We start from the raw sequence: 21,969 nt of genomic DNA, 5'->3' as shown, positions 1-21,969 counted from the left end.
ATTCAATTATTAAAAAAAAAAAAAAAAAAAAAAAAAAAACCTGCTGAAATTAAAATGAGCGGAAACCCAATTGGAGAGTTCAGCATTGTAATTTATTTTTTGTAGCTTTGGATAATTACAACGCGCCACTCCCCCATTTACAATGAAAACAACTCAAAATAACGTCAAAAATTAACACAAACAACAACAAACGTTCGCATTTAATGAATGTGATTTTTTTTTTACCAAGGCAATAATAATAAACAATATAAATAGAAATATACAACACGTTGTCCGGCTGAAGTTTACCGTCGTGGAAATTTGAATAAATGGAAATCGATGTGAATATAAAGAAGCCGTCCAAAGTTGTGGCACATACCTAATGAATATTCAGAGTAAGAGTGTTCAATTTTGTTTGTTGCTCTTGTGTTTCCGATAAGTTTTTAACACATTTTTGCTGCGCTACAGAGAACTGAATTTGAGGCATCTCGATTTCCAGTAGCAAGCGGCAAGTGGAAAATTTTAAGCAAATAGAAATGGAAAGGAAAAATATTCCAATTTCATAAATGCAAACAAGTAAATAATTAATATATATGTAGATGTAAAATGAATATATTAGTTGGAATCATATATACAAGTAATAAAAATATTTAGAAAATTTTAGTTGCCCCCAAAATTGCCTTCCCATTAAAAGCAGATATTGATCAGAAAAATAATACCAACTGCATTACCGACTAGCTGTTACGCTTAAGAAATTGCTTATATTTCAAGCAAAAGCGGACCTACACAGTAAATCGGAAATATTTAATTCTATGACGGTACTTGTGTTATGCTTAAGAAATTTATTAATTAAAATGCGAAAAATCAGAGTAATTACGATAAACTCGCACTGCGTATGAACTTTACAAGTAAAACATAAGTCTGTACCTTTTGTGGTATACGAGGTCGTTACTCTGCCTCTTACGTACATCACACAAACAATATACCCTAAAATCTCTTTTTCAATAAAGTTCCAGGGTATACAAATACTACAGCAAGATAACAAACTGGCACAGTCTCGCCGTTCGAGAATTCGCCACAGTAAAAATCATAATTTACAGCAACGTCACGCAAAAACTCATAATATCTAGAGATTGTTTTATATCTTTAAATTATTATTATTATTAAATTATACTTAGTTCAGCTCTTGGCCCATTTCAAGTCATATAGACAACTGACACATTTCCAAATGGACATTTAGCCTAATGTATTCATAAATAGAGCATTCATTTCTGATATATCTAGTGTTTATCATCGGTATTTTGTATTTTTTCTACCCCCAAATAAATCTGCATTTGAGAGCAAATGCATTTCCACAAAAATGAAATTTGGACACGCAATGCACCCACGCGTTGCACGACTTTAATTTATTTTGCTACACTTTTCATTTGTCGTAACGCGCCGCTAATTAAGCTATTTTTGAAAAAAAAAAAAAAAAAAAAATTTATATATATATATGTGTTTTGAATGTGTGCCTCAGCTGGGCGTGGCTCGTGTCTGCCATGTTGTCTCGCTAGAGAGGACAGAAAAAGAAGAAGAGGAAAAAGAACCACCACGACGAAGCATTCAAGATCGCGTGTTGCCCCAACTGGCAGCTGTGCCCAATTAATGTCACTTTGCTCACCATTTCAATTTGCTATGAGTGCTGCCTATGAGCATACACGAGTACAGTGAAACCCCCGCTAATGCACAATTTGCTTCAAATAGATAACCACATTAGTTGGTCAACTAGAGTGTTTCTTAGCATATCTTATAGCTAAACTAAAGATAGGGAAATATTATTGTAATAGACCTATTCGCTTCAGCGAGACTTCACTGTACTCACATCATGATGTAGGCGTACAAAACATGACTGCAAATTAGCTAAATGAAATAAATATAGACCAATTTCGCTCACAATTTTTTGCAAGACGTGTAACCAAATTAGATTTCGTTGATAAGCATTGATAATTTTGGCCAATTGATGTGTCAAACGATATAAATTCACAATTTTTTTTTTTTATACCCTGAACCCATTGAAAATGGGAAATCAGGGTATAATGGTTTTGTTAAAAGTATGTAACAGGTAGAAGGAGGCGTGGCAGACCCCACAAAGTATATATATTCTTGATCAGGGCGACGAGCTAAGTCGATTTGGCCCTGTCCGTCTGTCTGTCCGTCCGTCCGTCCGTCCGTCCGTCCGTCCGTCCGTCCGTCCGTATGTATGAACGCGTCGATTTCAGAAGATATGAGAGCTAGAGACTTGAAATTTTTTTCCTAGGTCCGTGTATATCACGCGCATATCAAGTTTTTCTTTACATATCGATAACTACTCCCGATATTTTATTATCGATCAAAAACCTTATCGAAAGCTAGTTATTTAATTATATCTCCTACACCTTGATTTTGATTTTTGTTGTAATTTACCCCCACCCCTATATCCACCCCCTCACCCTCACCTTTGTAAAAGGCGTATTTCAAGTACTAGAGACATGTGCTTTGGAATGTACATACATTTTCACCATATAATTACGCCCTGAAACTTTCATTAAGATTGTACGTATAGAAATTAAATTATTCAAGAAATAAATTCTTATAATGTTACCTACACTACAGCGCAGCCCAAGCGCAGTTAGCAGAGCGCATTCTAATACGTGTGTGTGTATGTATGTGTGTCGAAAAGAAGTGCAGACTGATTAGAATATCAGATTAGAGGGTTCAGGGTATCTCCTAGTCGAGCAGTCTCGACTAGAGTCTTCTTACTTGTTTTTTTTTTTGAGTTGACTGTGAACTCATTTTCCATAAAAAACGCACGCGCCTACAAAGCTAAATATACATACACGAATGTATATACATATATTCTCGCATATATATTTGGATACATGGCAGACGTTCGTGACTTTTATAATTATATAACAGAAATATTTTGGGTTTATGGTGCAAATTAAGTTTGCAAAGATTATGTCAAGAGGGGAATATTCTCACTTTGCTTAGCTTTATTATGAATAGTTAAAAAGCTGTATAACTAAGTTTAATGCAATAAATAAATTATTCAAATTATTACCAATTGAAAAGGTGGTATCACAAAAAGAATATTTCATAGGCAATGATTTTCTGTTTACAATTATCGATAATTATTTTCAGAACTGATTATTAGGCTCATAAGTTATAAATAAGCTCAAAATGACTTTTTTATAAATCTAGAGATTTAGATTTTACAAACAACAAATCGATATGTATCAATTTATCAATTTGTATCAATTATTTAGTAATTATGGGATTACTTTTCTTAATTTTTGTGAAACAAGTTATTTTTTTAAAATTACTTGTGGGAGTTTCCTAAAGAATGTATAAATTGTATGTATAGTATGTTATTTATATATATTTATATACTTATTTAATAATATTAGTTAATTTATGGAGAATATTAAGCCTCGGCTGGAAAGAATATATTCAAGTCGTATAAAAAAAGATTTTAAAAAACAATCTTAATATAGCATGTGCGTCATAAAAGTGCATAAAACTGGCGCGCATTACGAAATTTATGAGCTCGTCTAATGAATTTATAGACGCTAATATTGGAGATGACCTGGCACGACGATCAATTGATAATGTATGTATATACACATATATTAATTTATATGTCTATATGTATTTGTGTAGCTGTAATGCGAGTAATGACCCGCTGAGTTTAGAATTTATGCGTTTCGGTGGCCGTCAAAAATGTTTGAATCTTTTTATATACTTGTCTGCCGAGACCCAGTGCACTCTGCACCGCAGGCTCCCCATCTTATGTGCCGCACATTTTGAATGATTTTGACATATTTAAAGCTTATCGTAAAGAGCTGTCATGTCAACAGTTCATTACGAGATTATTTTTGATTGAGCAATGTGCGAAAGTCAACGTAATTTACATTTCAAAGGAACTATATTGAAAGTTTTATGAAATCTGGATATTTCCTATAATTCAATTTATAAATATGAGCACTCACAGAGCTTGCACTATATTTGGTCTAGTTTCTAGCTCCTTTTTAGTAAAGCTCTTCTGTATATTCCAAACAATCGAAAGTTTATGGCGCCCAATAGATCTTCGAGCAAAGCAAAACAAAAAATAACAACAAAACATTCATATAAACAAATTGTTCTTTAGTATAAAAATAAAAATGCGAGAATCACATTTCGATATGTGTAATCCGCTTGAGAAACACGGAGACTAATAAATTCTTGACTTTAGCCAAAAACAAGTTCTCTTCTAATATTCGTTTCTTTTCTTTTTTTTACTTTTTGGCGACACAACGTAAATTCCAAGAATTAATTATGGCATACACAAAAAATAAATTTAATTAAATGCAGACATCAATATAAATTATGAATTTAACAGTTGCTAACTCATTTGCATTGGCGCCAAGCGGAGAGACATTTGAAAATTTATGGCGTTTGCGTCAGTGCAATTTGATAATAGATCGATATACGATCGATAAACTTACCTGATCTTGACAGAAGTAGCCGAAGCCGATGATGCCCGCTATGGCTAAGAATAGGCAAAACAGAATAATTGTTCGTATTTTGGAGCGTGGTTCCATCTTCTTAATCTCATAAACTCCACTGGGAAGCAATAAAGCAAAATCACTGTCGACTTGTACGGAAACGTTCTTATGCATATCCACGGGCATGTTCCATAGGCTCACGTCAATTGATCGTGTAATCTACAGCACGTCCAACACTCGTACAACATTCACGTGAGTAGGCCAAACAATGCCGCCCAGTCATTGTCTGATAAGACGCAGCGCCACCTATCGGTCACATTTGGCGGCACATGTGCAGAGAGCAACAGGAATATGGATAATAATAGTGTGTGTTTAGCTGTAAATATAATTAGAATATATTAATAATAGAAATATTTATAAACAGCTTTATTTTAGTATTCTCTCAAATTTTTTCTTTTTTTTTTATTAACAACAGACTTTGATTAGACACGTTGCGCAAAACAATTTGTCTATCCTTATCTGTACTCGAGTCTTAAGCCTCGAGGATGGAGGCTGATGGATCAGCAACAACAAAAACAAACTATTCAATTAAATAAACAAGTCTCACGGGTTGATTTAAAAATCTGTAGCAAAAGTGAACTGATTTAGCAAAACTGAACAGCAATTAAAAAAATGATTACATTTCCAGTTTTTATTGCTTAAATTAAGAATTGATTTCATTTATGCATTGCGAGCAACGAATATGAATGAATTCTATACAGATTAAATTGAACAGCAGCAATGCGGGGCAATTAGCCAGGTCTATGCCAGAATAAAATCATAAAAAAAAATTACTTTTACGTAGTTTCCAATTTGTTATAGGCTTTTAATTAAATGTATATTTCTGTATTTTCTCACAATATCTGTAAAAAGATTTTCATCATTTAATTATTTATTATATGGAAAAGAAAACTTGTTAATTTAGCTATTTCCAGTCATATTTAGCCATTGCGCTGGTTGCTCTGACACCGCATTTTGTTTGTTTATTCTCCTCTCTTTCTCACCTATTGTTTCGAATTAATGTCATATCGTAACCGACAAGATAAAACCCTTTAAAATAATTATGTAAATGCAATTTTACAGCATTTTCATTGGTAATTTAATTTAAAATTTATATTAAACGCAAGAGTGAAAACAAGGGAATACAAACAAGGAGCAAGTGTCTAATGGAAAAGCCGGCAACACTTTACTGTTTGTTAACATAAATCGAATGCTCATACGAAATAAACGCCTTTCGATAAACAAATCAAACAAAGAATGTATACGCGAATTGTGGGCACAGATAATAAGCGTAAATCAAACAACAACAAAATAATAATCAAATTGGCACACTAAATTTAGATGGAAACAGAGCCAGTCTGTTTGCCGCCCAGGCGACATCATCTACAGTGGGCTGCTCTCAATTTCCGCCAAATGTAAGTGTATGTGTGTGTGTGTGCGTGCATGTGTTCGCGTGTGCATGTGTGTGTGCAGATGTTTACGAATTGTTGGCTCTGCAGTTGTGCCAATAAACAGCAAGTAAATAAAATAAGTTGGCAGCATAGTGCTAACTGTAGATTGCGAAGAGAGCCGGCATATAAAAGCAATATTTGCCGCTGCATGCTGACCACACTCCAATTGGAATTTAATGGAAAAACATTCCAGGAATTGATCTTACATTTTGAAAAGGAAGAATTTATTATGGGATAGTTTTAGAACTCCTATCTTTAGCATTGAGCGTTAAAAATTTACCACATTCCTATAAGACTTTAATTGCAAAAATAGCGCAACACACAAGCAACAGCATTTACATGGCAAATTAACCACATTTATATTAGCCACACATGCGTTTGCTCAATTGGAGTCATGCTAATAATTGCCAACTGCACAGTGGGCTAAGGTGTTAATGTTACACGTGCCCATTTGGTTAACTAAGAAATTAACAAGATTTAAATCACATACATCTAACTGAGACTGATGTCATGAGAGACCACACGCTGTGCTCATTGCAGCGCGTGAACCAAAATAAACAAATAAGATAAAATGAACAATTAACTTATAAACATTGCCACGGCATGCACGCAGAGCACAAAACAAAAACAGAACAAGAAGTCAAAGCAAAGACTGAGAAAACAGCTGTTCGCATTTTACATGCTGCAACAAAATAATTCATTTCACTTTGTCGCAAGGTTTAAATCTCTTTTAAATGGACTTACTTTTGCCCGTCGCATTCAGCACATTATTAAGTATTAACAATTTAATAATCAGCTTTGGTTTATTTATTTACATTTGTGTTTTGTACATTCTCACCGCTTGTACGCTCGTTTAGCACATCGTTTGCTTTGTGTCGTACATTCGCCTTGAACAAAACGCGAAACATTACAATCACACGCGCATTTTTGCACAAAAATATTCTCACAGACACAAAACACTTCAATTACTTAACTCTAAAGGTATTTGCTTTAATTTTTAACAATTACACGCAAAATGTTTTAATATTTTATTACAACACGCGTAAATATATCCAACACGTCCGTTTTCAGCAGCAGCGGCGAATATACTAACCAAAAGGAAAACAAATATGCGTGCTATGGGGCTGCCAATCTGTTCCACTCACGCAGCTGTTATGTTAAATAGCAGCGTCGTGTTATTAAAAACAACTGTCAGTACTTCTGAGCTATCGATAACACTTGAACTAACAGTTGTAGCTCACTTTGCCTATCTGGCAGCGTCAACACTGTGCGTTTTAAGTCGAAAAATAATTCAATTCCCGCGAAATTTGAAATGCGTATTTTGATGCTATTGAGCGCTGTCCTTGCAACTTTTTGCAACGCCAGCTACGATTATTATCGCCTGCCACGCTCCATCAAACCGCAACACTACACCCTGCGTATCATGACACACCTGGAGAATCCCAAACGCCTCATCTTCACGGGCGATGTTGAAATACTGCTCCGCATTATCCAGTCCACCAACAATATCACGCTGCATGCCGGAGCCGGCTTAAATATTGCTGAATGCAACACAGGCGTACAACTTATGAAATACCATTGCAACGAGCTGATTGAGATCAAAAGTATGCAACGTCAGCCGACGTACAATTTCATAATATTGCACTTCGAGCAATATTTACAGCGTGGCCAACGTTATACGCTGCGGCTGCGCTTCTGGTCAAGATTAGGACAGAACATGGCTGGCTACTACGTTACCTCGTATCAGGACAATGCAGACAACTGCTGCAAACAGTTTGTAACATCATATCAAATGCTTCACGAATGCAGTTATCCATTCTTTTCAGGTTCATGTCTGTGACGCAGTTTGAGCCGGCGGATGCGAGAAATGCCTTTCCCTGCTTCGATGAGCCCGAGTTCAAGGCCACCTTCAACATAACCCTGGGTCACCATGCCAAATACAATGCGCTTAGCAATATGCCTCTACTGGACCGAATACCCATGTGAGTATATGGCGAATGTGGTGCCAGTGTAATGTGCTCTCTTCTAAGATTTGCAGATGCGAACGCCAGAATTGGCTGTGGAGCACATTCAGGCAAACGGAGGTCATGTCCACGTACCTGGTAGCCTACAGCGTCAACAACTTCGAGGGCTACGTCTCCCAGAATCACAAGAGTCGCGTTCACTTCACAACCTGGGCGCGTGCCGCGGCCATTGAGCAGTGCCGCTATGCATCAGAGGTGGGGCCGAGGATTCTGAGCAAATTTGAGGACATGTTTGGCATCGAATATCCGCTGCCCAAAATGGATCAGTTGGCTGTGCCGGACTTCAGTGCTGGCGCCATGGAAAACTGGGGTCTGATCACGTACCGGGAGGCGGCTCTGTTCTATGCCGAGGACGCCTCCTCACAGGTAGACAAGCAGCATATAGCCAATATCATTGCCCATGAGCTGGCCCATCAGTGGTTTGGCAATCTGGTTACCATGGAATGGTGGAATGATCTATGGCTTAACGAGGGATTCGCTACATACATGGCCACGCTGGGCATAGAGAAACTGTGCTGCCAGTGGCATGCCTACGATGAGGACATGCTGGACAATGTGCTGGCCGTGCTCAATACGGATGCCTACTGCCACACCCGGCCCATCCACCAAGAAGTCAGTCGGGCCAGCCAGATATCGGAGCTCTTCGATGCTATTACCTATCGAAAGGGTGCAGTCGTTATACGCATGATGCACATGTTCATTGGGGATGTGGCCTTTTTCAAGGGTCTCCACTGCTATTTACAGAAGCATGCCTATGCCAATGCCAGGCAGGAGGACTTGTGGCTGGCACTGACTGAGGCGGCTCATGAATGCGGCAGCATGCCGCTCGATCTACAGGTGCAGACTGTGATGAATACGTGGACGTTGCAGAAAGGCATACCCTTGGTCCAGGTGAAGCGGCAGTATCTCAAGAACACGGCAATAGTTACGCAGCAACGATTTCTGATCCTGCACGAGGATCACGCGTATATACGACCGGAACATCCTCTGGCTGAGAATGCCTGCTGGTTTGTGCCAATTAGCTATGCCACCCAGAGCTCCTCCAATTTCATAGCCACAGAGCCGCAGATCTGGCTGCGCTGCACAGCACTGAACGAGCCTCTGCCGGTGCAGCTGCGACATCTGCCTGGCGACGATGAATGGCTGATCCTCAATGTCCAGGTGTCGACGCCCTATCGCATCAACTACGACAGCGACAACTGGGAACTGATCTGCAAGGCGCTGCACAGCAACGAATACCATCGCATCCACGTGATGAATCGCGCCCAGCTATTGGATGATGCACTGGCTCTGGCCTGGAGTGGCCTGCTATCCTATGAACTGTCCCTGGAACTTCTGACCTATGTGAAGCAGGAGCACGAGTTTATGCCCTGGCGTGCAGCACTTGACCAGATCAATGCTATCTATCGCATTATTCGTCACACAGAAGACTTCGAGGAGTTTCAGGTGTGTCCGAATCCCTTCACTCTGTTCATCTCCTTAACAAGTCGCATCCCTAGCACTTTATGCATCATCTGCTGTCGCCCATTTACTGCCAGCTGGGAGGCATGCGGAACGATCGGAATAAAGTCCATCATGTATCCCACAAGGCTTTGATTACCAAGTGGGCGTGTCGTCTGTCTCTGAAGGATTGTGTGGAACGCGCCCTCAATTATTACCATCGCTGGTTCATCTGCAGTGAGCCGGACAGCACGAATCCCGTTCCCATCAATCTGCGCTCCCTGGTCTACTGCACCGCCATGCGGCATGGCGATGGGGAGGACTGGACCTTCCTATGGCACAGATATCGCAACAGCTCGCTGGCCAGCGAGCAGCGTGTGATTCTGCTGGCCCTGACCTGCTCGCACAAAAAGGGTCTGCTGGAGCGTTATCTGCGAATCATCTACCATGAGCAGTCCTTCATACGCAAACAGGATGCCTCGCTCATCTTCGGTGCCATGGTGCACACCGAAGTGGGCTTCCACGTGGCTAGAGATTTCTTTTTCAAAAAGTTCCAGCTGCTGCGCAAGTAGTAAGTGCTACGAATTTACTACAAATCCAGAATTCGCTAAGTTAAACACAAACGGTTCAGATCTCACATTCCCTTAGTATCAATCTCACATTCCTTCTGGTCCTCTCTCTCTCTCTCTCTCCTTACTCGTACTCTCTCTTTCTGCCTCTCTCGCTTTCCCTTACTCTCTCAATCTCACTGTCTCTTTCTCTCTCTCTCTCTCTCTCTCTCTCTCTGTCTCCCTTTCTCCTTCACACTCTATCTTCCCCCTCCCTTTCTTTCTCTCACGTTCTCTCTCTCTCTCTTTGAAGCTATAATTCGAATACGCGAGAATTGATTGGACTACTCAGCCTGATTGCCCAGCACAGCAGTTCCCAGGAGGACTACCAGCAGTTGAGGACATTCATCAATGGCCACCAGGTGCTGCTGCAGCAGAGTTCAACGCGCAGCCTGCTGCGCGTACTGGAACAGGTGAAAGTGAATATGCGTTGGCGCCATCAGAGGCTGCCCGAGTTCGTCCGACAGTTGGCCATGTGCAATTGTGACTAAGCGTGCGTTTATTGTGAATGACTTTATTTGATTTTTGCATAATTTAATTGTCGTATATTTCATTAGTAATAAACATTGAAAATGCCCCACGGTAAGCGCTTAGATTAATCACAGTACACCACACCCGATGCAATTAGTTAGCAGTGGCTGCACCACCTCCACCACCGCCACCGCCTGCACCACCTGAGAAGGCAGTGCTAGCATTGCCGGCACTGGCTGCAAAAAGTCTTCGCAGATTCTGCAGCATGCCCCAAAGCACGGTGCCCGCTGTGCCCAGCGTTTCGAGCAGATCGAAGCCCGTGCTATCGATGGCCTCCTCGCGATCCTCCTCCGTCTCGATGGCTGGCGAGGTGTTGTTACTGTGCGGATGCGGTGAATGATGCACTCCGCTGTGCCCGATCAGCCGGTGCGTGTTGTTGATCACGTGCGTGTTGTTCACCCCGCCGCCTCCCACTGTATTCACCAAGTGCTTGACCGGCTCCAGCACTGGTATGGCCAGCTTGATGCGATGCCACGCGTCTGGCTGCTCTGTAGAGCTTTCGTGCTGCTCACCGACCGACTCCATCAGGGTCAGTTCATCGTCCAGGGTATTGCGCTCGCTGTCCGGCGCATCATCCGTATCCAGGCTGTTGTTGCTGGGTCCTTGCAACTGCAGCAGGCTGCCGAAGAGCTGCTGCACATGAACCGAGTTGATGGCCTCCGCCTCGTTGCGCTCAAAATCGAATTCTGCGTGCGGGGCGGGCCCGCGCTTGGAGTTCACAAAGCTCACAATGTGCTTGTTGCCTGTGCTTGTTGTGGGCGTGGTGGCGTCACCTGGAGGCGCATGTGAGGGCAAGCTGCTGTTGCTGCTGCTGGACGCTGGCTTCGCCGTCGCCGTCGCCGTCAGCAGCCACACGAACTGCATAGAAATTTAATGAAAAGCTATTAATATTGGCTGCTTAATTACGGAGCTATAAGCATATTTTTGTTTCCTTTCTGAATTCTAATTAGCCATTCCAAATGCGAGAACATTCGCATTTGGACACACGCGACGCGCCTTAATTTGATGGCTTTGCTTCGCTTAGGAACATTCAAATGATTCTATTATGCCCTAGAAAATATATCCAAGGTCTTCAAAAGTGATAGCTAAAGAGCTCCAAATATGGGTTGGGTGCAACAACAAAATATTACGTATACGTAGCCATGGACAAAAAATTAAGTATACGCATGAATTGGCTATATGGGAAGTTGGCAATTAAAGTGCTTAAATATTCTATGTAACGTTTATTGAAAATCTCTTGAAAATTGATTTGGAAATCTGTAATCTGTAATATTGTAAGTGAGGCTCCTTTGAAATATATTTCAGTATTCTAGTTGTTTTGATTAGGGTATATGTATATAATAAACTTTATTGTGAAATTTATGTTACAGACATATCCGAGACCGTTGGGATATATTCATAATCCAACAAATCAAATGACCTAGCCTTACCCCTATCGATCTGACTGTGTATTAAACTCGCATTATTTATGTGCTATAGACATTATCATTTTAAATTTTAAATTATTTTTTGATCAAGTTTATACACAAGCTTTGATATATCACAAATATAATCTATCAGTTCTGAACTATGCAGTTGGCTATTTATACTCATTCACGAACTGAAATCAGTCAATTGGTTTTGTTTCATTATTTTTAAAGTTTCCATAATTTACACTTAGGCAATATTTCAATTTCTTTGAGCATTCTAACATATTTTTTTTTATAAATTTCAGGGCCAATGTGCCAAAAAAAATATTTGATTTAAATTAATAAATAAAATAATGGTCTACTGAATGTCAAAACCTGCACTTGCCAAATTTTATATATGTATATATATTTCTTGGGTTTTTTTCATTTGTCACGCGCTTACATGCAGAGCAACCAGCAAACATATGGTACTATATGTGCAGCTGGACAATCGCGACATTGTCAATGTTATATACTCTATAATTATATAAATCGGATTGCAATTGAAAACACCAGCGAAGTGCTTACAACGACAACTGAGCACTGACTGACTGATTGACTGAAGTGGGCCCGCTTGAGGCGGCCCAAAAGTAAAAATAAATAAATCTGAAGGTAGCCAATAAACAATTAATTAATATGCAAGAAGTGTGCCAACAATTGTTGTACCTAAAATTGAATTTAATATGTTTTAAAGAGCTGCATAGCTAATGCCATCAAAATCGAGAACGGTTTTATGCTGTCTCTCGCCCTCTCTCTCCTTCGCCCCCGCCCCACACCTCTGCCTCCTTTCAATAATATAGAATAGTTTCATAAATTTCGGACTGCTTCACATCGTAGTGGGCGTATTTTGGATTAGTTAAAAGAAATTGTATAGTAAAATATTTATTCTTCACATTCATCTCTTCGAGAAAACATCAAAAATAAAAAAAATTTTTATTTTCAATAAAACAATATACACAAACTATTTTCGAAATTCCAAATTTATTCTGTAATGTTCTGATCACATAGATAATACATAGTAATTTCAAGGCTTTACAGCTTTCGCCAAAGTGTTGGTAAATGTTTAATATTGAATTAAATTTGCACATCAATCGCATGCAATATTGTTCGTTTCGCCGTCAGACATAATTTCTCAGATAGTTAATCCGAAGAATGCGCATCTTCGGCAAAATGACACATTTACTGCACGTAAGTAAATAATATAATGCAATTTTGATTGCCAACACACCTTGGAGGTGATTTAACCTTACATACTTTGTCAGTAGTAGCTGATACGAAAGCTGAATTTCGTGTTTCTTCTTATCTTATAATATATAAATAAATAATATATAAATTTTGATTCTCAGCATATGCCAAAATATATCTACATATTTATAAATATCTACGTATATACCATATATACCTTAAGGGCATATGTATATAAATATCTCAATATATAAGATGATTTATATAAATTATATATAGAAAGATATTTACATATAATATATCCGTAAGTTTTCAAGATTTTTTTTATATATATATACAAACATACCTTATGGTAACCCTATGGATTGTCAATACTAGTATTAAAGAAACTAAACTCAAAACACAAAATACACATCGTAGTAGGCTTTGGCATTTTATTTTGAGCTAAGCATATAAATTGAAGTAATTCTTCAGTCAGCTTCTATACGTCAACTGATAAACATTACTTTTTTTTCGTTTTGTCGTGAATTTTTCTTGATCAAAATTAAACGTGTAACCCCCCATTTATTGATTTAACAAAATTCTAAATTAGTCGGTGAAGAAAAAATAAGTATTGAAAAAGCATATATTTTACACGTATGGCGACATATCTTTCGCAGATCTCCCGATGTTTAAGCTATCATGCGCCCATCTGTCGACCGCACCGACTGCTCCATGGTAGCTGCAAGCAATGGAAAAAGATCTGCTCAAAGTGCGTCTGTTGGCATCCAACACCGTCACAGTTAATTGAAATGCTGCCATCACTGCCCACCATGATACACATTCAGCTGTATTCGCATCGTTCATCGAGTGTCTTTACCCCCCACACGAATGTCGATATGCTACGCAAGCGTATTAGTTTCAGTGGAACGCCATCCGAGAGCAGCGAGGTAGCAGAGGCGACGGCGCCCAATGTGGTGCCAGTCGGCATCATAATGCCTGAGTCCAAGGATGGCAAGCAATTGAAGATCGTTATTGTGCCGCTAGATTTGGCCAATCAGGATATCGAAAGTCTGCGCAATACCCTCGAGGCGCTCAATCAACTTCGCATGCATGCCAGCGAGATAGACGTTTTCACCAACAGCATTATCGAGGACCTTAACAAGGATGATGCGGCACTGTCTGCCAAAGAGACACCAACAGCCATCGAGGAGGAGCCAGCGGAAGAGAAACGCAAGATTAGCTACTTTGAGGGATATGTGGAGGGTGTCGATAGTGGATTCAGCGAAGATTCAGCCAATGCTGTTGCCATCAAAGCAACTGATACTCGAAAGGCTACAGGCAAAGCCAGCGATTCTCAAAATATGGGAAACACGACAAACACGGCGGACGAGACCTCTATTCAGGCAGCTGAGCTCAGGCAGCTGGCAAACGAAGCAGTCGATATGACAGCGATCGCTCAAGCAGATAATGCAGCAACCTGTGCGGCGGCTTCGCCCGAGGCAGATATTGCACCAATGACACCTGCGCCGTACAAGCCGTCCATCCCATCAGCACCAAACCAAACGCCAGCATCACCAAACACCAAGCCTGGCTCGCCACCTCAGACACTGCCACAGACGATGCCCCTCGGCGATCCGAAGGAGCTGCAAATTAGTGCCACCAATGCGAATATCGCGCAGGCCGATTCAGAGGAGATGACTAGGGATGATCCCCATGTGGATCAAATAAGTATCGAAGTGCCAGATGCATTGGGTCAGCGATTGAATGATATGGCCATTGCTTCCATGCATTTGTCCTTTGAAATGGATATGACAAATGTGCGCGATGCCATACTAAACGGTGAACTGGCCCACAAGCCTGAGCCCACACTAGGCAGGGATGCCATGGTTTTTCTGGAAACCAAGGTAGAGGCCGATCCCGAGAATGCACCGCAGAACACAGTGCCACTGCGGTTCAATGCTTTGATCAAGGGCATGGTTCAGATCGATGCCGACAAACTGGATCCAAGCCATTTGAGCGATGAGCAATTGCCGGAATATAATGATACGGTTACCTCAATTGCCGCAAGCATCTGCAGTACGGCACTGCAGCGTGGATTTGCATCTGAAGCTGTCGAACAGCAAGAGCAACCACAGCCGGCAGATCAACTAGAACAACAACAGCCACTAGATCAACTAGAGCAACAACAGCCACTAGATCAACAAGAACTACAACTACAACAAAATCAGCAACAGCCGCTGCAGCAGCAGCAGCAGCAGCAGATGCCCGTAAGTACAGACGAGTCCAAGGAGATAGTTGCACCCATGCATGCTGGGGGCCAGATAGCGACCAATGCTGGTCGCAAGGCATTGGAACGTAGCCAGGAGATGAAACGCATGAAGCAACAACATAGTGTGCCAACAATGAGTGCTGTGGCGGAGCCCGTCATTGATGATCAAGCAGCGGTCGCTAGTCCGCAGTTAAAGGATGGCTGCAAGCATCCCATTATAAAGAAAAAGAAGAAATGCCCTAAGAAATGCCCGCTGCTCGATGACCCCTGCAAGGATGACAAATGCAAGCGTCCGCAGCCAAAAACGCCAGAAAAGAAGGCAGAGAGCACGACTGAAATCACAGCTAGTGCTGGCAAAAAGGATCCATGTGGCAAGAAAGGGGCTGGTAAAGGAGGTAAGGACGACAAAAAAAAAGATCCCTGCGCTAAGTTCAAAAAGGGAGGCGATAAAGGTGGTGACAAAAAGGGAGGTAAAGATGATAAGAAGGGATGCGGTGGCAAAAAGGACGGAAAAGGAGGGGCCGGCGACAAAAAGGACCCTTGCGCCAAATTCAAGAAAGGTGCCAAAGGAGGCGACAAAGGTGGGGATAAGAAAAAGGACCCTTGCGCCAAAAAGGGAGCAGCAGGTGGAAAAGATAAGAAAAAGGATCCTTGCGCCAAAAAGGGAGGAGCTGGCGGAAAGGATAAAAAAGATCCTTGCGGCAAGAAAGGAGCAGCAGGCGGCGACAAGAAGAAAGATCCTTGCGCCAAGAAGGGAGGAGCAGGTGCCGACAAGAAGAAAGATCCTTGCGCCAAGAAAGGAGGAGCGGGTGGCAAGGATAAAAAAGATCCTTGCGCCGTATTCAAGAAGAACGCCAAGGGTGGTGACAAGAAAAAGGACCCTTGCAAAAAGGGCGGTGATAAAAAGGACGCAAAGGGAGGCAAAGGCGGTGGTAAAGGCGACAAAAAGGACCCCTGTGCCAAATTCAAGAAGGGTAGCGGCGGCAAAGGCAATGGAAAGGATAAGAAAGATCCCTGCAAGAAGAAGTACTCAACGTACACTAGTCCCGTTTCCAAGTTTTATCATCCTAATGGCTCCCATTTTTACTTCACCCGCAATCCCAAACGCTTCTTATCATCCCTCCAATTGAATGGCCCAAAAACTGTTGCCAAGAAGAGCGCCTCCGAAATCTTATTAAAACTGCGACCCTGCTTTAAGACCTACACTACCCGAGTGCGTCGCAGCTACCTCAGCAGGCAAGCAAAGCTTTCCAACTGCTCTCTAAGCAAACAGCCGAACACCTCTTCAATTACACCTGCCAAGTTTCGTGTGTACTCGACTCTAGTGCGTCGTCATTACGATGGAATGCCCTCGCCAGCACAGATGACTGCTTGGGGTATTACGTCGAAGAGTGCGCGAAACCAGATTCAGCGCGGATACAGCAAAAAATCCAAAAAGAAGAAGGCTGCGGATGGCAAGTGTAATGCACTGCAAAGTAAAGGCGGGCCAAGGGATCGCAAGCATATTAAGGCGCGCACGAGTCTACGCACCGATTGCTATGATCCATATGAAGAAGGATGTCCTGTAAATCGCTGCTCTGGTGTTTGTGACACGGTCAAAGTGCCGCGCAAGAAATGTGATAGGGGACAGAAACCACCAAAGCCGAAAATGCCCAAAAAACCGAAGAAGAAACTCCCCGCCATTTGCATGGTCGGTAAAAAGAGCAAAGACAAAAAGGGCAAAGGTGCGTACGACTAAATATGTATGTATATTCATTTAGAATCCGCCATAACTAACACTGCTCTATAATTGTGTCCTAAGGTAGAAAGAAATAAACTTCTAGCCGCGGGCCAAGTATTCCATAATCAAATGCGTATGATTTCCACAAGGCGATACATGAGCCTGGCTCAACACTCTCCGATTACTAAGGAAGAGCCCGGCGAGGATGATTTGTCCACAATGGAGGTGATACGCATACTTGCACCATATCAGATAAGTAGAGAGCGCCAACCACAGCCGGATGTCAGACCTTTTGGTAAGTTGGACCAGCCTCACTAATTCACAAGCCACTCTGTCAACCCGTCCAATAGATGTGCTCATTGACATCGGCTCTGTAGCGCTTACTGGCTCAGACATACATGTTTATGAGAATGCGAATAAGAGTATGGAAGGAATGACCTTGGGACATGATGCCACTGGCTTTGTGGAGAAGGTTGGTAGCTGTGTCAAGCATTTGCATGTGGGTGATCGTGTTGTCGTTGAATCGGCCTTGTCCTGTGGAATTTGTGATTACTGCAAACGCGGCTTGTATAACATCTGTGCCGATCTAATGTATAACGGCTTCTTGGCCACACATCAAACGCATCCAGCAGACCTTTGCCATCGTTTGCCAGACTCCACCAGCTTGGAGGAGGGCACCCTGACCCAAACTTTGGCGATGGGCTGTCAGGCCTGTTTCAAAGCCCAAGTATCGCCCACAAGCAATATACTAATCATTGGGTCAACCCCCACGGCTGTGGCGGCTGCACTATGCGCCAGAGCGATTGGCGCTCGGAAGGTAACCATTGCTGGGAGCATGCGCTCGTCGCTGAAAATGATTGACTGTGATTTTGGCTTCAAGACCATCTATTTTGACTCGAACGCACTATTCGGAGAGGTGCTCGAGGATGTGTATAGCAAATTCCAGGAGTGGCCCAACTGCGCCATCAACTGCGCCATCTCGCCGATGACCATGAACCTGGCCGTTATGGCATTACAACCATGCAGCGCATGCATCCTGACAGAATGCGAGTCAGAATGTGCCAGCTTCAATGCTCTAGACATACTAATGAAAAACATACGACTTATACCAAGTTTTCGCTCTGCCAATATGTAAGCGCACAATATATGTACATGCATATATATTGATCATTCACACAATTTATCCTTAATGCTGCCTGCACAGGTACCCAACCGCATTACAACTAATTAAATCTGGTCGCGCACCGATGCACAAATTCATTGCAAGAACCTTCTCATGGAGCATGTTAGAGGAAGCGTTTAAGAGTGCACAACACGAGTCAAACATTGGCTTACGCAAAATAATCGTTAATAATACAGAAGAGATTAACATTGGGGGACTGTTCAAAAAAAAATTAAAATATCACTATTAAAGATCAAATTTGAGTAGATAAATTTTTTTGTTCGAGTATCCTTTGCTGTATAAAAAGAAGGCTTTGTAATTAAAAAAAAAAATTAAAGAATTATTTTTTTTAAAATAGAATTTGCTTTGAAACAATGTTTTTTTAATTTATGCATGTTTTCAAAATACACATTTTAACATTTTTGTTTGTTTCTCAGCATCTATGAATCTCTCTCATTATAGACTATTTAACGACCTTCGCTCGTCAGTTTATACATGTATAAAAATTATTGTACTTCGCTGCTTACAACAAACTATTTTACAAATTTACATACACAAGAACTAAATATTGAGTCGTGCATTTAAATTGTATGCTAAGGAAGGAATCGAATGTACACACGAACAAATATATAAAACGTAAATTAATCATAAGAATCAAACATAACATAAACGTAACATAATCATTAGCATCATACTGCACTTAGTTCACTGCAAGCTTCAGAAACATATGTGCTCGCATGTGGATATTGAGTATAAATAATAAATAAAGTTTGTTCTCTTTTTAGAGCTAACAACTAATCAATATGCAAAGATATGTATTTAGGTATGTACGAGTGCAACTGTGTGTGAGTGACTAATTCTGGATTGCATCTGGTTTCAATCTCTCAGTTGTTAACATGTAATTCTTGTTCCCTTTTGGTTTTGGTTGCATTTTTTGTTCAACTACTTGCGCGTGTAAATCAAAAAGCAGTTGAATTTGGCTAGATCAAAACGCTTACGCTATAAAGTAAGTTATGATAACAAATATATATATATAATTATAGTATAGAATCGTCAGTTTCAAAAAAGTAGCTAATCTCGACGCTGCGGCCAAGCATTCATTTATGAAGGTAGTTTGTCTTTTGGTGTTTTTTCATTTCTTCACATTACATTCATTAAACTTGTTTGCAAAAAGTAATATTCGCAAATTTGCTGTACCCGGCTCAATTTCTAATTATCATGAATTTGCATTTCCAGCTCGACATCCGAGAGATTTATTTCGCGCATCGAATTGATATACATGTAGCGCGATGTGTAGATATATAGCCAACGGAACCATTTCATTTGAGACCGATGCTCCATCATAGCGCTTCTGACCACTGATGCCTCTTTCCAGCTGAGTACACACCTGTAAAGCAAGATATATTAGAATATATGTCATTGCAAACCGTAACGCAATACATACCAATGCGTGGACATGAAGCATGTGCACAGAAAATCGAAGACGGATAAATATTTTCGCACTAAATTTATCGAGTCTAGCGTATAAAACTTACAGGCTGATATAAAAAAAATATATATACGAATTTATTAAAAATTATCGCAACTATAATTAGAAAACGTAACGCTGACAAAAACAGCAACATCAACAAACGCAGCTACAATTAACATGACAATTAACATGTGCAATGCGGTCTGTAGACTGTTTTGTTTCTATTGCTGGCGCTGCCAGCCAACCCGTGACTCACCCTTAGGCAATAAATTGGCTAAACACAAAGAGGCGGCCGCATAATACACAGCACAATGATTGGGATGCGAGCTGACCCCATCGCGATCGAAGGTGAATATCGCTTTTATATCAAGACTCTCAACGGTATGCAATATAAAGCTGGCAACCGCATCCGGTCGCCATTCAACATTCGGATCATCTGGCAAATTGGTGGCGTTCACCAATATAACATTCGATTCAGCAATGCCAAGACGTTTACAGGCCCGAAATAGCTCCTCTCGACGCGACTGCGCCTGTTGCTCGTAGTTGCCTAAATTGAGTACCGTTAATTAACTTTTATTACAGTTAAGGGATGTGGACTGTTGTTAATTGCTTACCATTCGACAGGCATAACACGTACACCTGACAGCCATCACGCTGCGTCAGCGAGTAGATCAGCGGACCAAAAAACATGCATTCGTCATCCGGGTGTGCGATGACCAAAAGTACTCGACCCATTAACGCAGCATTGGGCAGATGAACGCTACGTAATCGTAGACCTCTTTGTAGGGTATTTCGCAACCCTTTCGCTGTGTTGTCTCCGGTGCCATCGTGCTGTTGCAGATGATTCTCCTGCTGGTTCTGATTTGCGCCTGTCACGCCTGACACCGACAGCCATAGGGTCAACTTGTATAGGCCTAGGCATACTAGAAAGTATACCGCACATGCAATCAGTATATGCTCCAGTGCTTCGGCCGATGTGGACTTGATGCGGCAATAGATAGCTTGAGGGGTGAACTGTTCCAGGCGTACTTCGGCGAATGGGAGTGTAATAGTCTTGTATATTCGACTAGCGTTTATAATGTTGGCCAAGTATTCCCTTAGCCAGTTCAATTTCATTTCATTGCGTTTGTTGCTTTGTGCTGATTTTCGTTTGGCAAAATTCTTCACCAAAAATGGACATAAATTTAACAAAAGTATTTCTGTCGATTCAGTTGACTTGCGGTTAAAATAATTTGATAATACTAGACTAAAATATGAACACAGAAAATAATCCAACTTATTGTGTAATTTAATACTTTAAACGGCTCCGTAATCTACGCGGCAGCACTAAAAAATCGCATTTTATTTCTGCGCTGCGTGTTTTTTGACGGGGGCAACAACTAGGGATGTGCGCGTGAAGTGCCAGTACGCTGATATCGTGCTTATTTATGCGCGTACATGCGACAACAATACGACTGATCTGATTATTATGTGTCACGAGCTCGTTGAAATTGAACAGAGATGTGTCATTTATCAATTAGTTTTTACGAGGGCTTCGGCCTGTTGGTACAAATAAAAGTTTTCGATAATGCACTAGCGGCATGACTGCGAAAAGTCGGGTATCGTTGATCCATTTCACGATGAAACTTTTTCGAGATGAGCGCGAAACAGCTGTGCACAATCGACTAAAAGGATTATGAGTCTAGTATTTTGGCTTGAACAAATTATATCTGTATTTATTTGAACGGTTGCTATTCTATTTACACAGGCACAGAGAATCTTCATACCAACTCAGTTCAACGCAAATCGCAAACAGTCTTTTTAGGACAAATTAATAAAAATACTACGATGGGAATTTGTTCAATCGCTTCAAATTGCTCATACCAAAAAGTTCCCGATAGTCCACATGTATAATACAAGCTCGTGTTGGAGTGCTATTGCTGTTAAACGACTTTTCGTAATTGTGCCGCGAATAGTTTTGCAGCTTTAGTTTCTATTTGCATATATGTACCAAAATGCAATACAATTACGTTGAGACCGCAAGTAAAGTAAAATCAAGTGATAAAACACAACTCCAGTTCATATAAGCTTTCTTTACCAACCGACGGTAGATACAACGAAAATTTAACAACGGTGTAATCTTATTGTCATCCCCAGCTGTCTTGTCGCAGCTGAT

General features: G+C 41.0%; 5 protein-coding genes across 7 annotated transcripts in view; 2 read left to right on the top strand and 3 right to left on the bottom strand.

The window, feature by feature from the left end:
- LOC6574555 (heparan-sulfate 6-O-sulfotransferase 2) overlaps positions 1-7,072 on the bottom strand; it is a 99,641-nt gene extending 92,569 nt beyond the window's left edge. Inside the window, exons 1-2 of the mRNA XM_002000562.4 lie at positions 6,719-7,072; positions 4,485-4,860 (exon numbers count right to left, since the gene is read on the bottom strand). Of these exons, the coding sequence (XP_002000598.1) occupies positions 4,485-4,670 (186 nt within the window). The 5' untranslated portion in view covers positions 4,671-4,860; positions 6,719-7,072. The remainder of the gene's footprint in view (positions 1-4,484; positions 4,861-6,718) is intronic.
- Positions 7,073-7,121: 49 nt separating this feature from the next.
- Positions 7,122-10,632, top strand: LOC6574554 (aminopeptidase N). The gene is made up of 5 exons (XM_002000561.4): positions 7,122-7,747; positions 7,801-7,956; positions 8,013-9,444; positions 9,498-10,009; positions 10,300-10,632. Exons 1-5 carry the CDS (start codon positions 7,287-7,289, stop codon positions 10,535-10,537), a joined length of 2,799 nt encoding a protein of 932 aa, XP_002000597.2. The 5' UTR covers positions 7,122-7,286; the 3' UTR covers positions 10,538-10,632.
- Positions 10,545-12,576, bottom strand: LOC6574553. Its single transcript, XM_002000560.4, has 2 exons — positions 12,429-12,576; positions 10,545-11,435 (listed from the first exon to the last, which is right to left on the bottom strand). Exons 1-2 carry the CDS (start codon positions 12,483-12,485, stop codon positions 10,671-10,673), a joined length of 822 nt encoding a protein of 273 aa, XP_002000596.2. The 5' UTR covers positions 12,486-12,576; the 3' UTR covers positions 10,545-10,670.
- Positions 12,577-12,903: 327 nt separating this feature from the next.
- On the top strand, positions 12,904-18,703 carry LOC6574552. 3 transcript variants are annotated; one of them, XM_032729155.2, is made up of 6 exons: positions 12,905-13,080; positions 13,148-13,213; positions 13,870-17,185; positions 17,267-17,476; positions 17,532-18,312; positions 18,386-18,703. In XM_032729155.2, exons 2-6 carry the CDS (start codon positions 13,178-13,180, stop codon positions 18,591-18,593), a joined length of 4,551 nt encoding a protein of 1,516 aa, XP_032585046.1. In that variant the 5' UTR covers positions 12,905-13,080; positions 13,148-13,177; the 3' UTR covers positions 18,594-18,703. The 3 variants fall into 3 exon arrangements, with proteins under 3 accessions (XP_032585048.1, XP_032585050.1, XP_032585046.1); XM_032729157.2 differs by lacking the exons at positions 17,532-18,312; positions 18,386-18,703 and having other exon boundaries at positions 12,904-13,213; positions 17,263-17,381; XM_032729159.2 differs by lacking the exons at positions 17,532-18,312; positions 18,386-18,703 and having other exon boundaries at positions 12,904-13,213; positions 13,870-17,203; positions 17,267-17,381.
- Positions 18,704-19,350: 647 nt separating this feature from the next.
- On the bottom strand, positions 19,351-21,906 carry LOC6574551 (N-acetylglucosaminyl-phosphatidylinositol de-N-acetylase). Its single transcript, XM_002000558.4, has 5 exons — positions 21,678-21,906; positions 20,429-20,975; positions 20,071-20,361; positions 19,788-19,881; positions 19,351-19,730 (listed from the first exon to the last, which is right to left on the bottom strand). The coding sequence occupies exons 1-5, from the start codon at positions 21,699-21,701 to the stop codon at positions 19,553-19,555; spliced, it is 1,134 nt and encodes a 377-aa protein (XP_002000594.2). The 5' UTR covers positions 21,702-21,906; the 3' UTR covers positions 19,351-19,552.
- Between the last annotated feature and the right edge of the window lie 63 nt (positions 21,907-21,969).

The sequence above is a fragment of the Drosophila mojavensis genome, unplaced genomic scaffold (genome assembly GCF_018153725.1).
Source record: "Drosophila mojavensis isolate 15081-1352.22 unplaced genomic scaffold, ASM1815372v1 contig_231, whole genome shotgun sequence".
In the NCBI taxonomy this organism is placed as follows: domain Eukaryota; kingdom Metazoa; phylum Arthropoda; class Insecta; order Diptera; family Drosophilidae; genus Drosophila; species Drosophila mojavensis.
Note: the sequence above shows the minus strand (reverse complement) of the source record. Positions and strands in the feature narration are given on the sequence as shown.

Coding starts and splice junctions, on each gene's coding strand:
- LOC6574552 (XM_032729155.2), top strand. CDS start 13,178: ATGCGCATCTTCGGCAAAATGACACATTTACTGCAC. Junction 17,186..17,266: donor CAAAGACAAAAAGGGCAAAG/GTGCGTACGACT, acceptor GTCCTAAGGTAG/AAAGAAATAAACTTCTAGCC. Junction 17,477..17,531: donor GCCGGATGTCAGACCTTTTG/GTAAGTTGGACC, acceptor CCCGTCCAATAG/ATGTGCTCATTGACATCGGC.
- LOC6574553 (XM_002000560.4), bottom strand. CDS start 12,485: ATGTCGCGATTGTCCAGCTGCACATATAGTACCATATGTTTGCTGGTT. Junction 11,436..12,428: donor GTTTGCTGGTTGCTCTGCAT/GTAAGCGCGTGA, acceptor ATTTCTATGCAG/TTCGTGTGGCTGCTGACGGC.
- LOC6574554 (XM_002000561.4), top strand. CDS start 7,287: ATGCGTATTTTGATGCTATTGAGCGCTGTCCTTGCAACTTTTTGCAAC. Junction 7,748..7,800: donor GCAGACAACTGCTGCAAACA/GTTTGTAACATC, acceptor CATTCTTTTCAG/GTTCATGTCTGTGACGCAGT. Junction 7,957..8,012: donor CTACTGGACCGAATACCCAT/GTGAGTATATGG, acceptor TAAGATTTGCAG/ATGCGAACGCCAGAATTGGC.
- LOC6574551 (XM_002000558.4), bottom strand. CDS start 21,701: ATGTGGACTATCGGGAACTTTTTG. Junction 20,976..21,677: donor GGACTATCGGGAACTTTTTG/GTATGAGCAATT, acceptor TTTTTGGTGAAG/AATTTTGCCAAACGAAAATC. Junction 19,882..20,070: donor AGCCAATTTATTGCCTAAGG/GTGAGTCACGGG, acceptor TTTTTATATCAG/CCTGTAAGTTTTATACGCTA.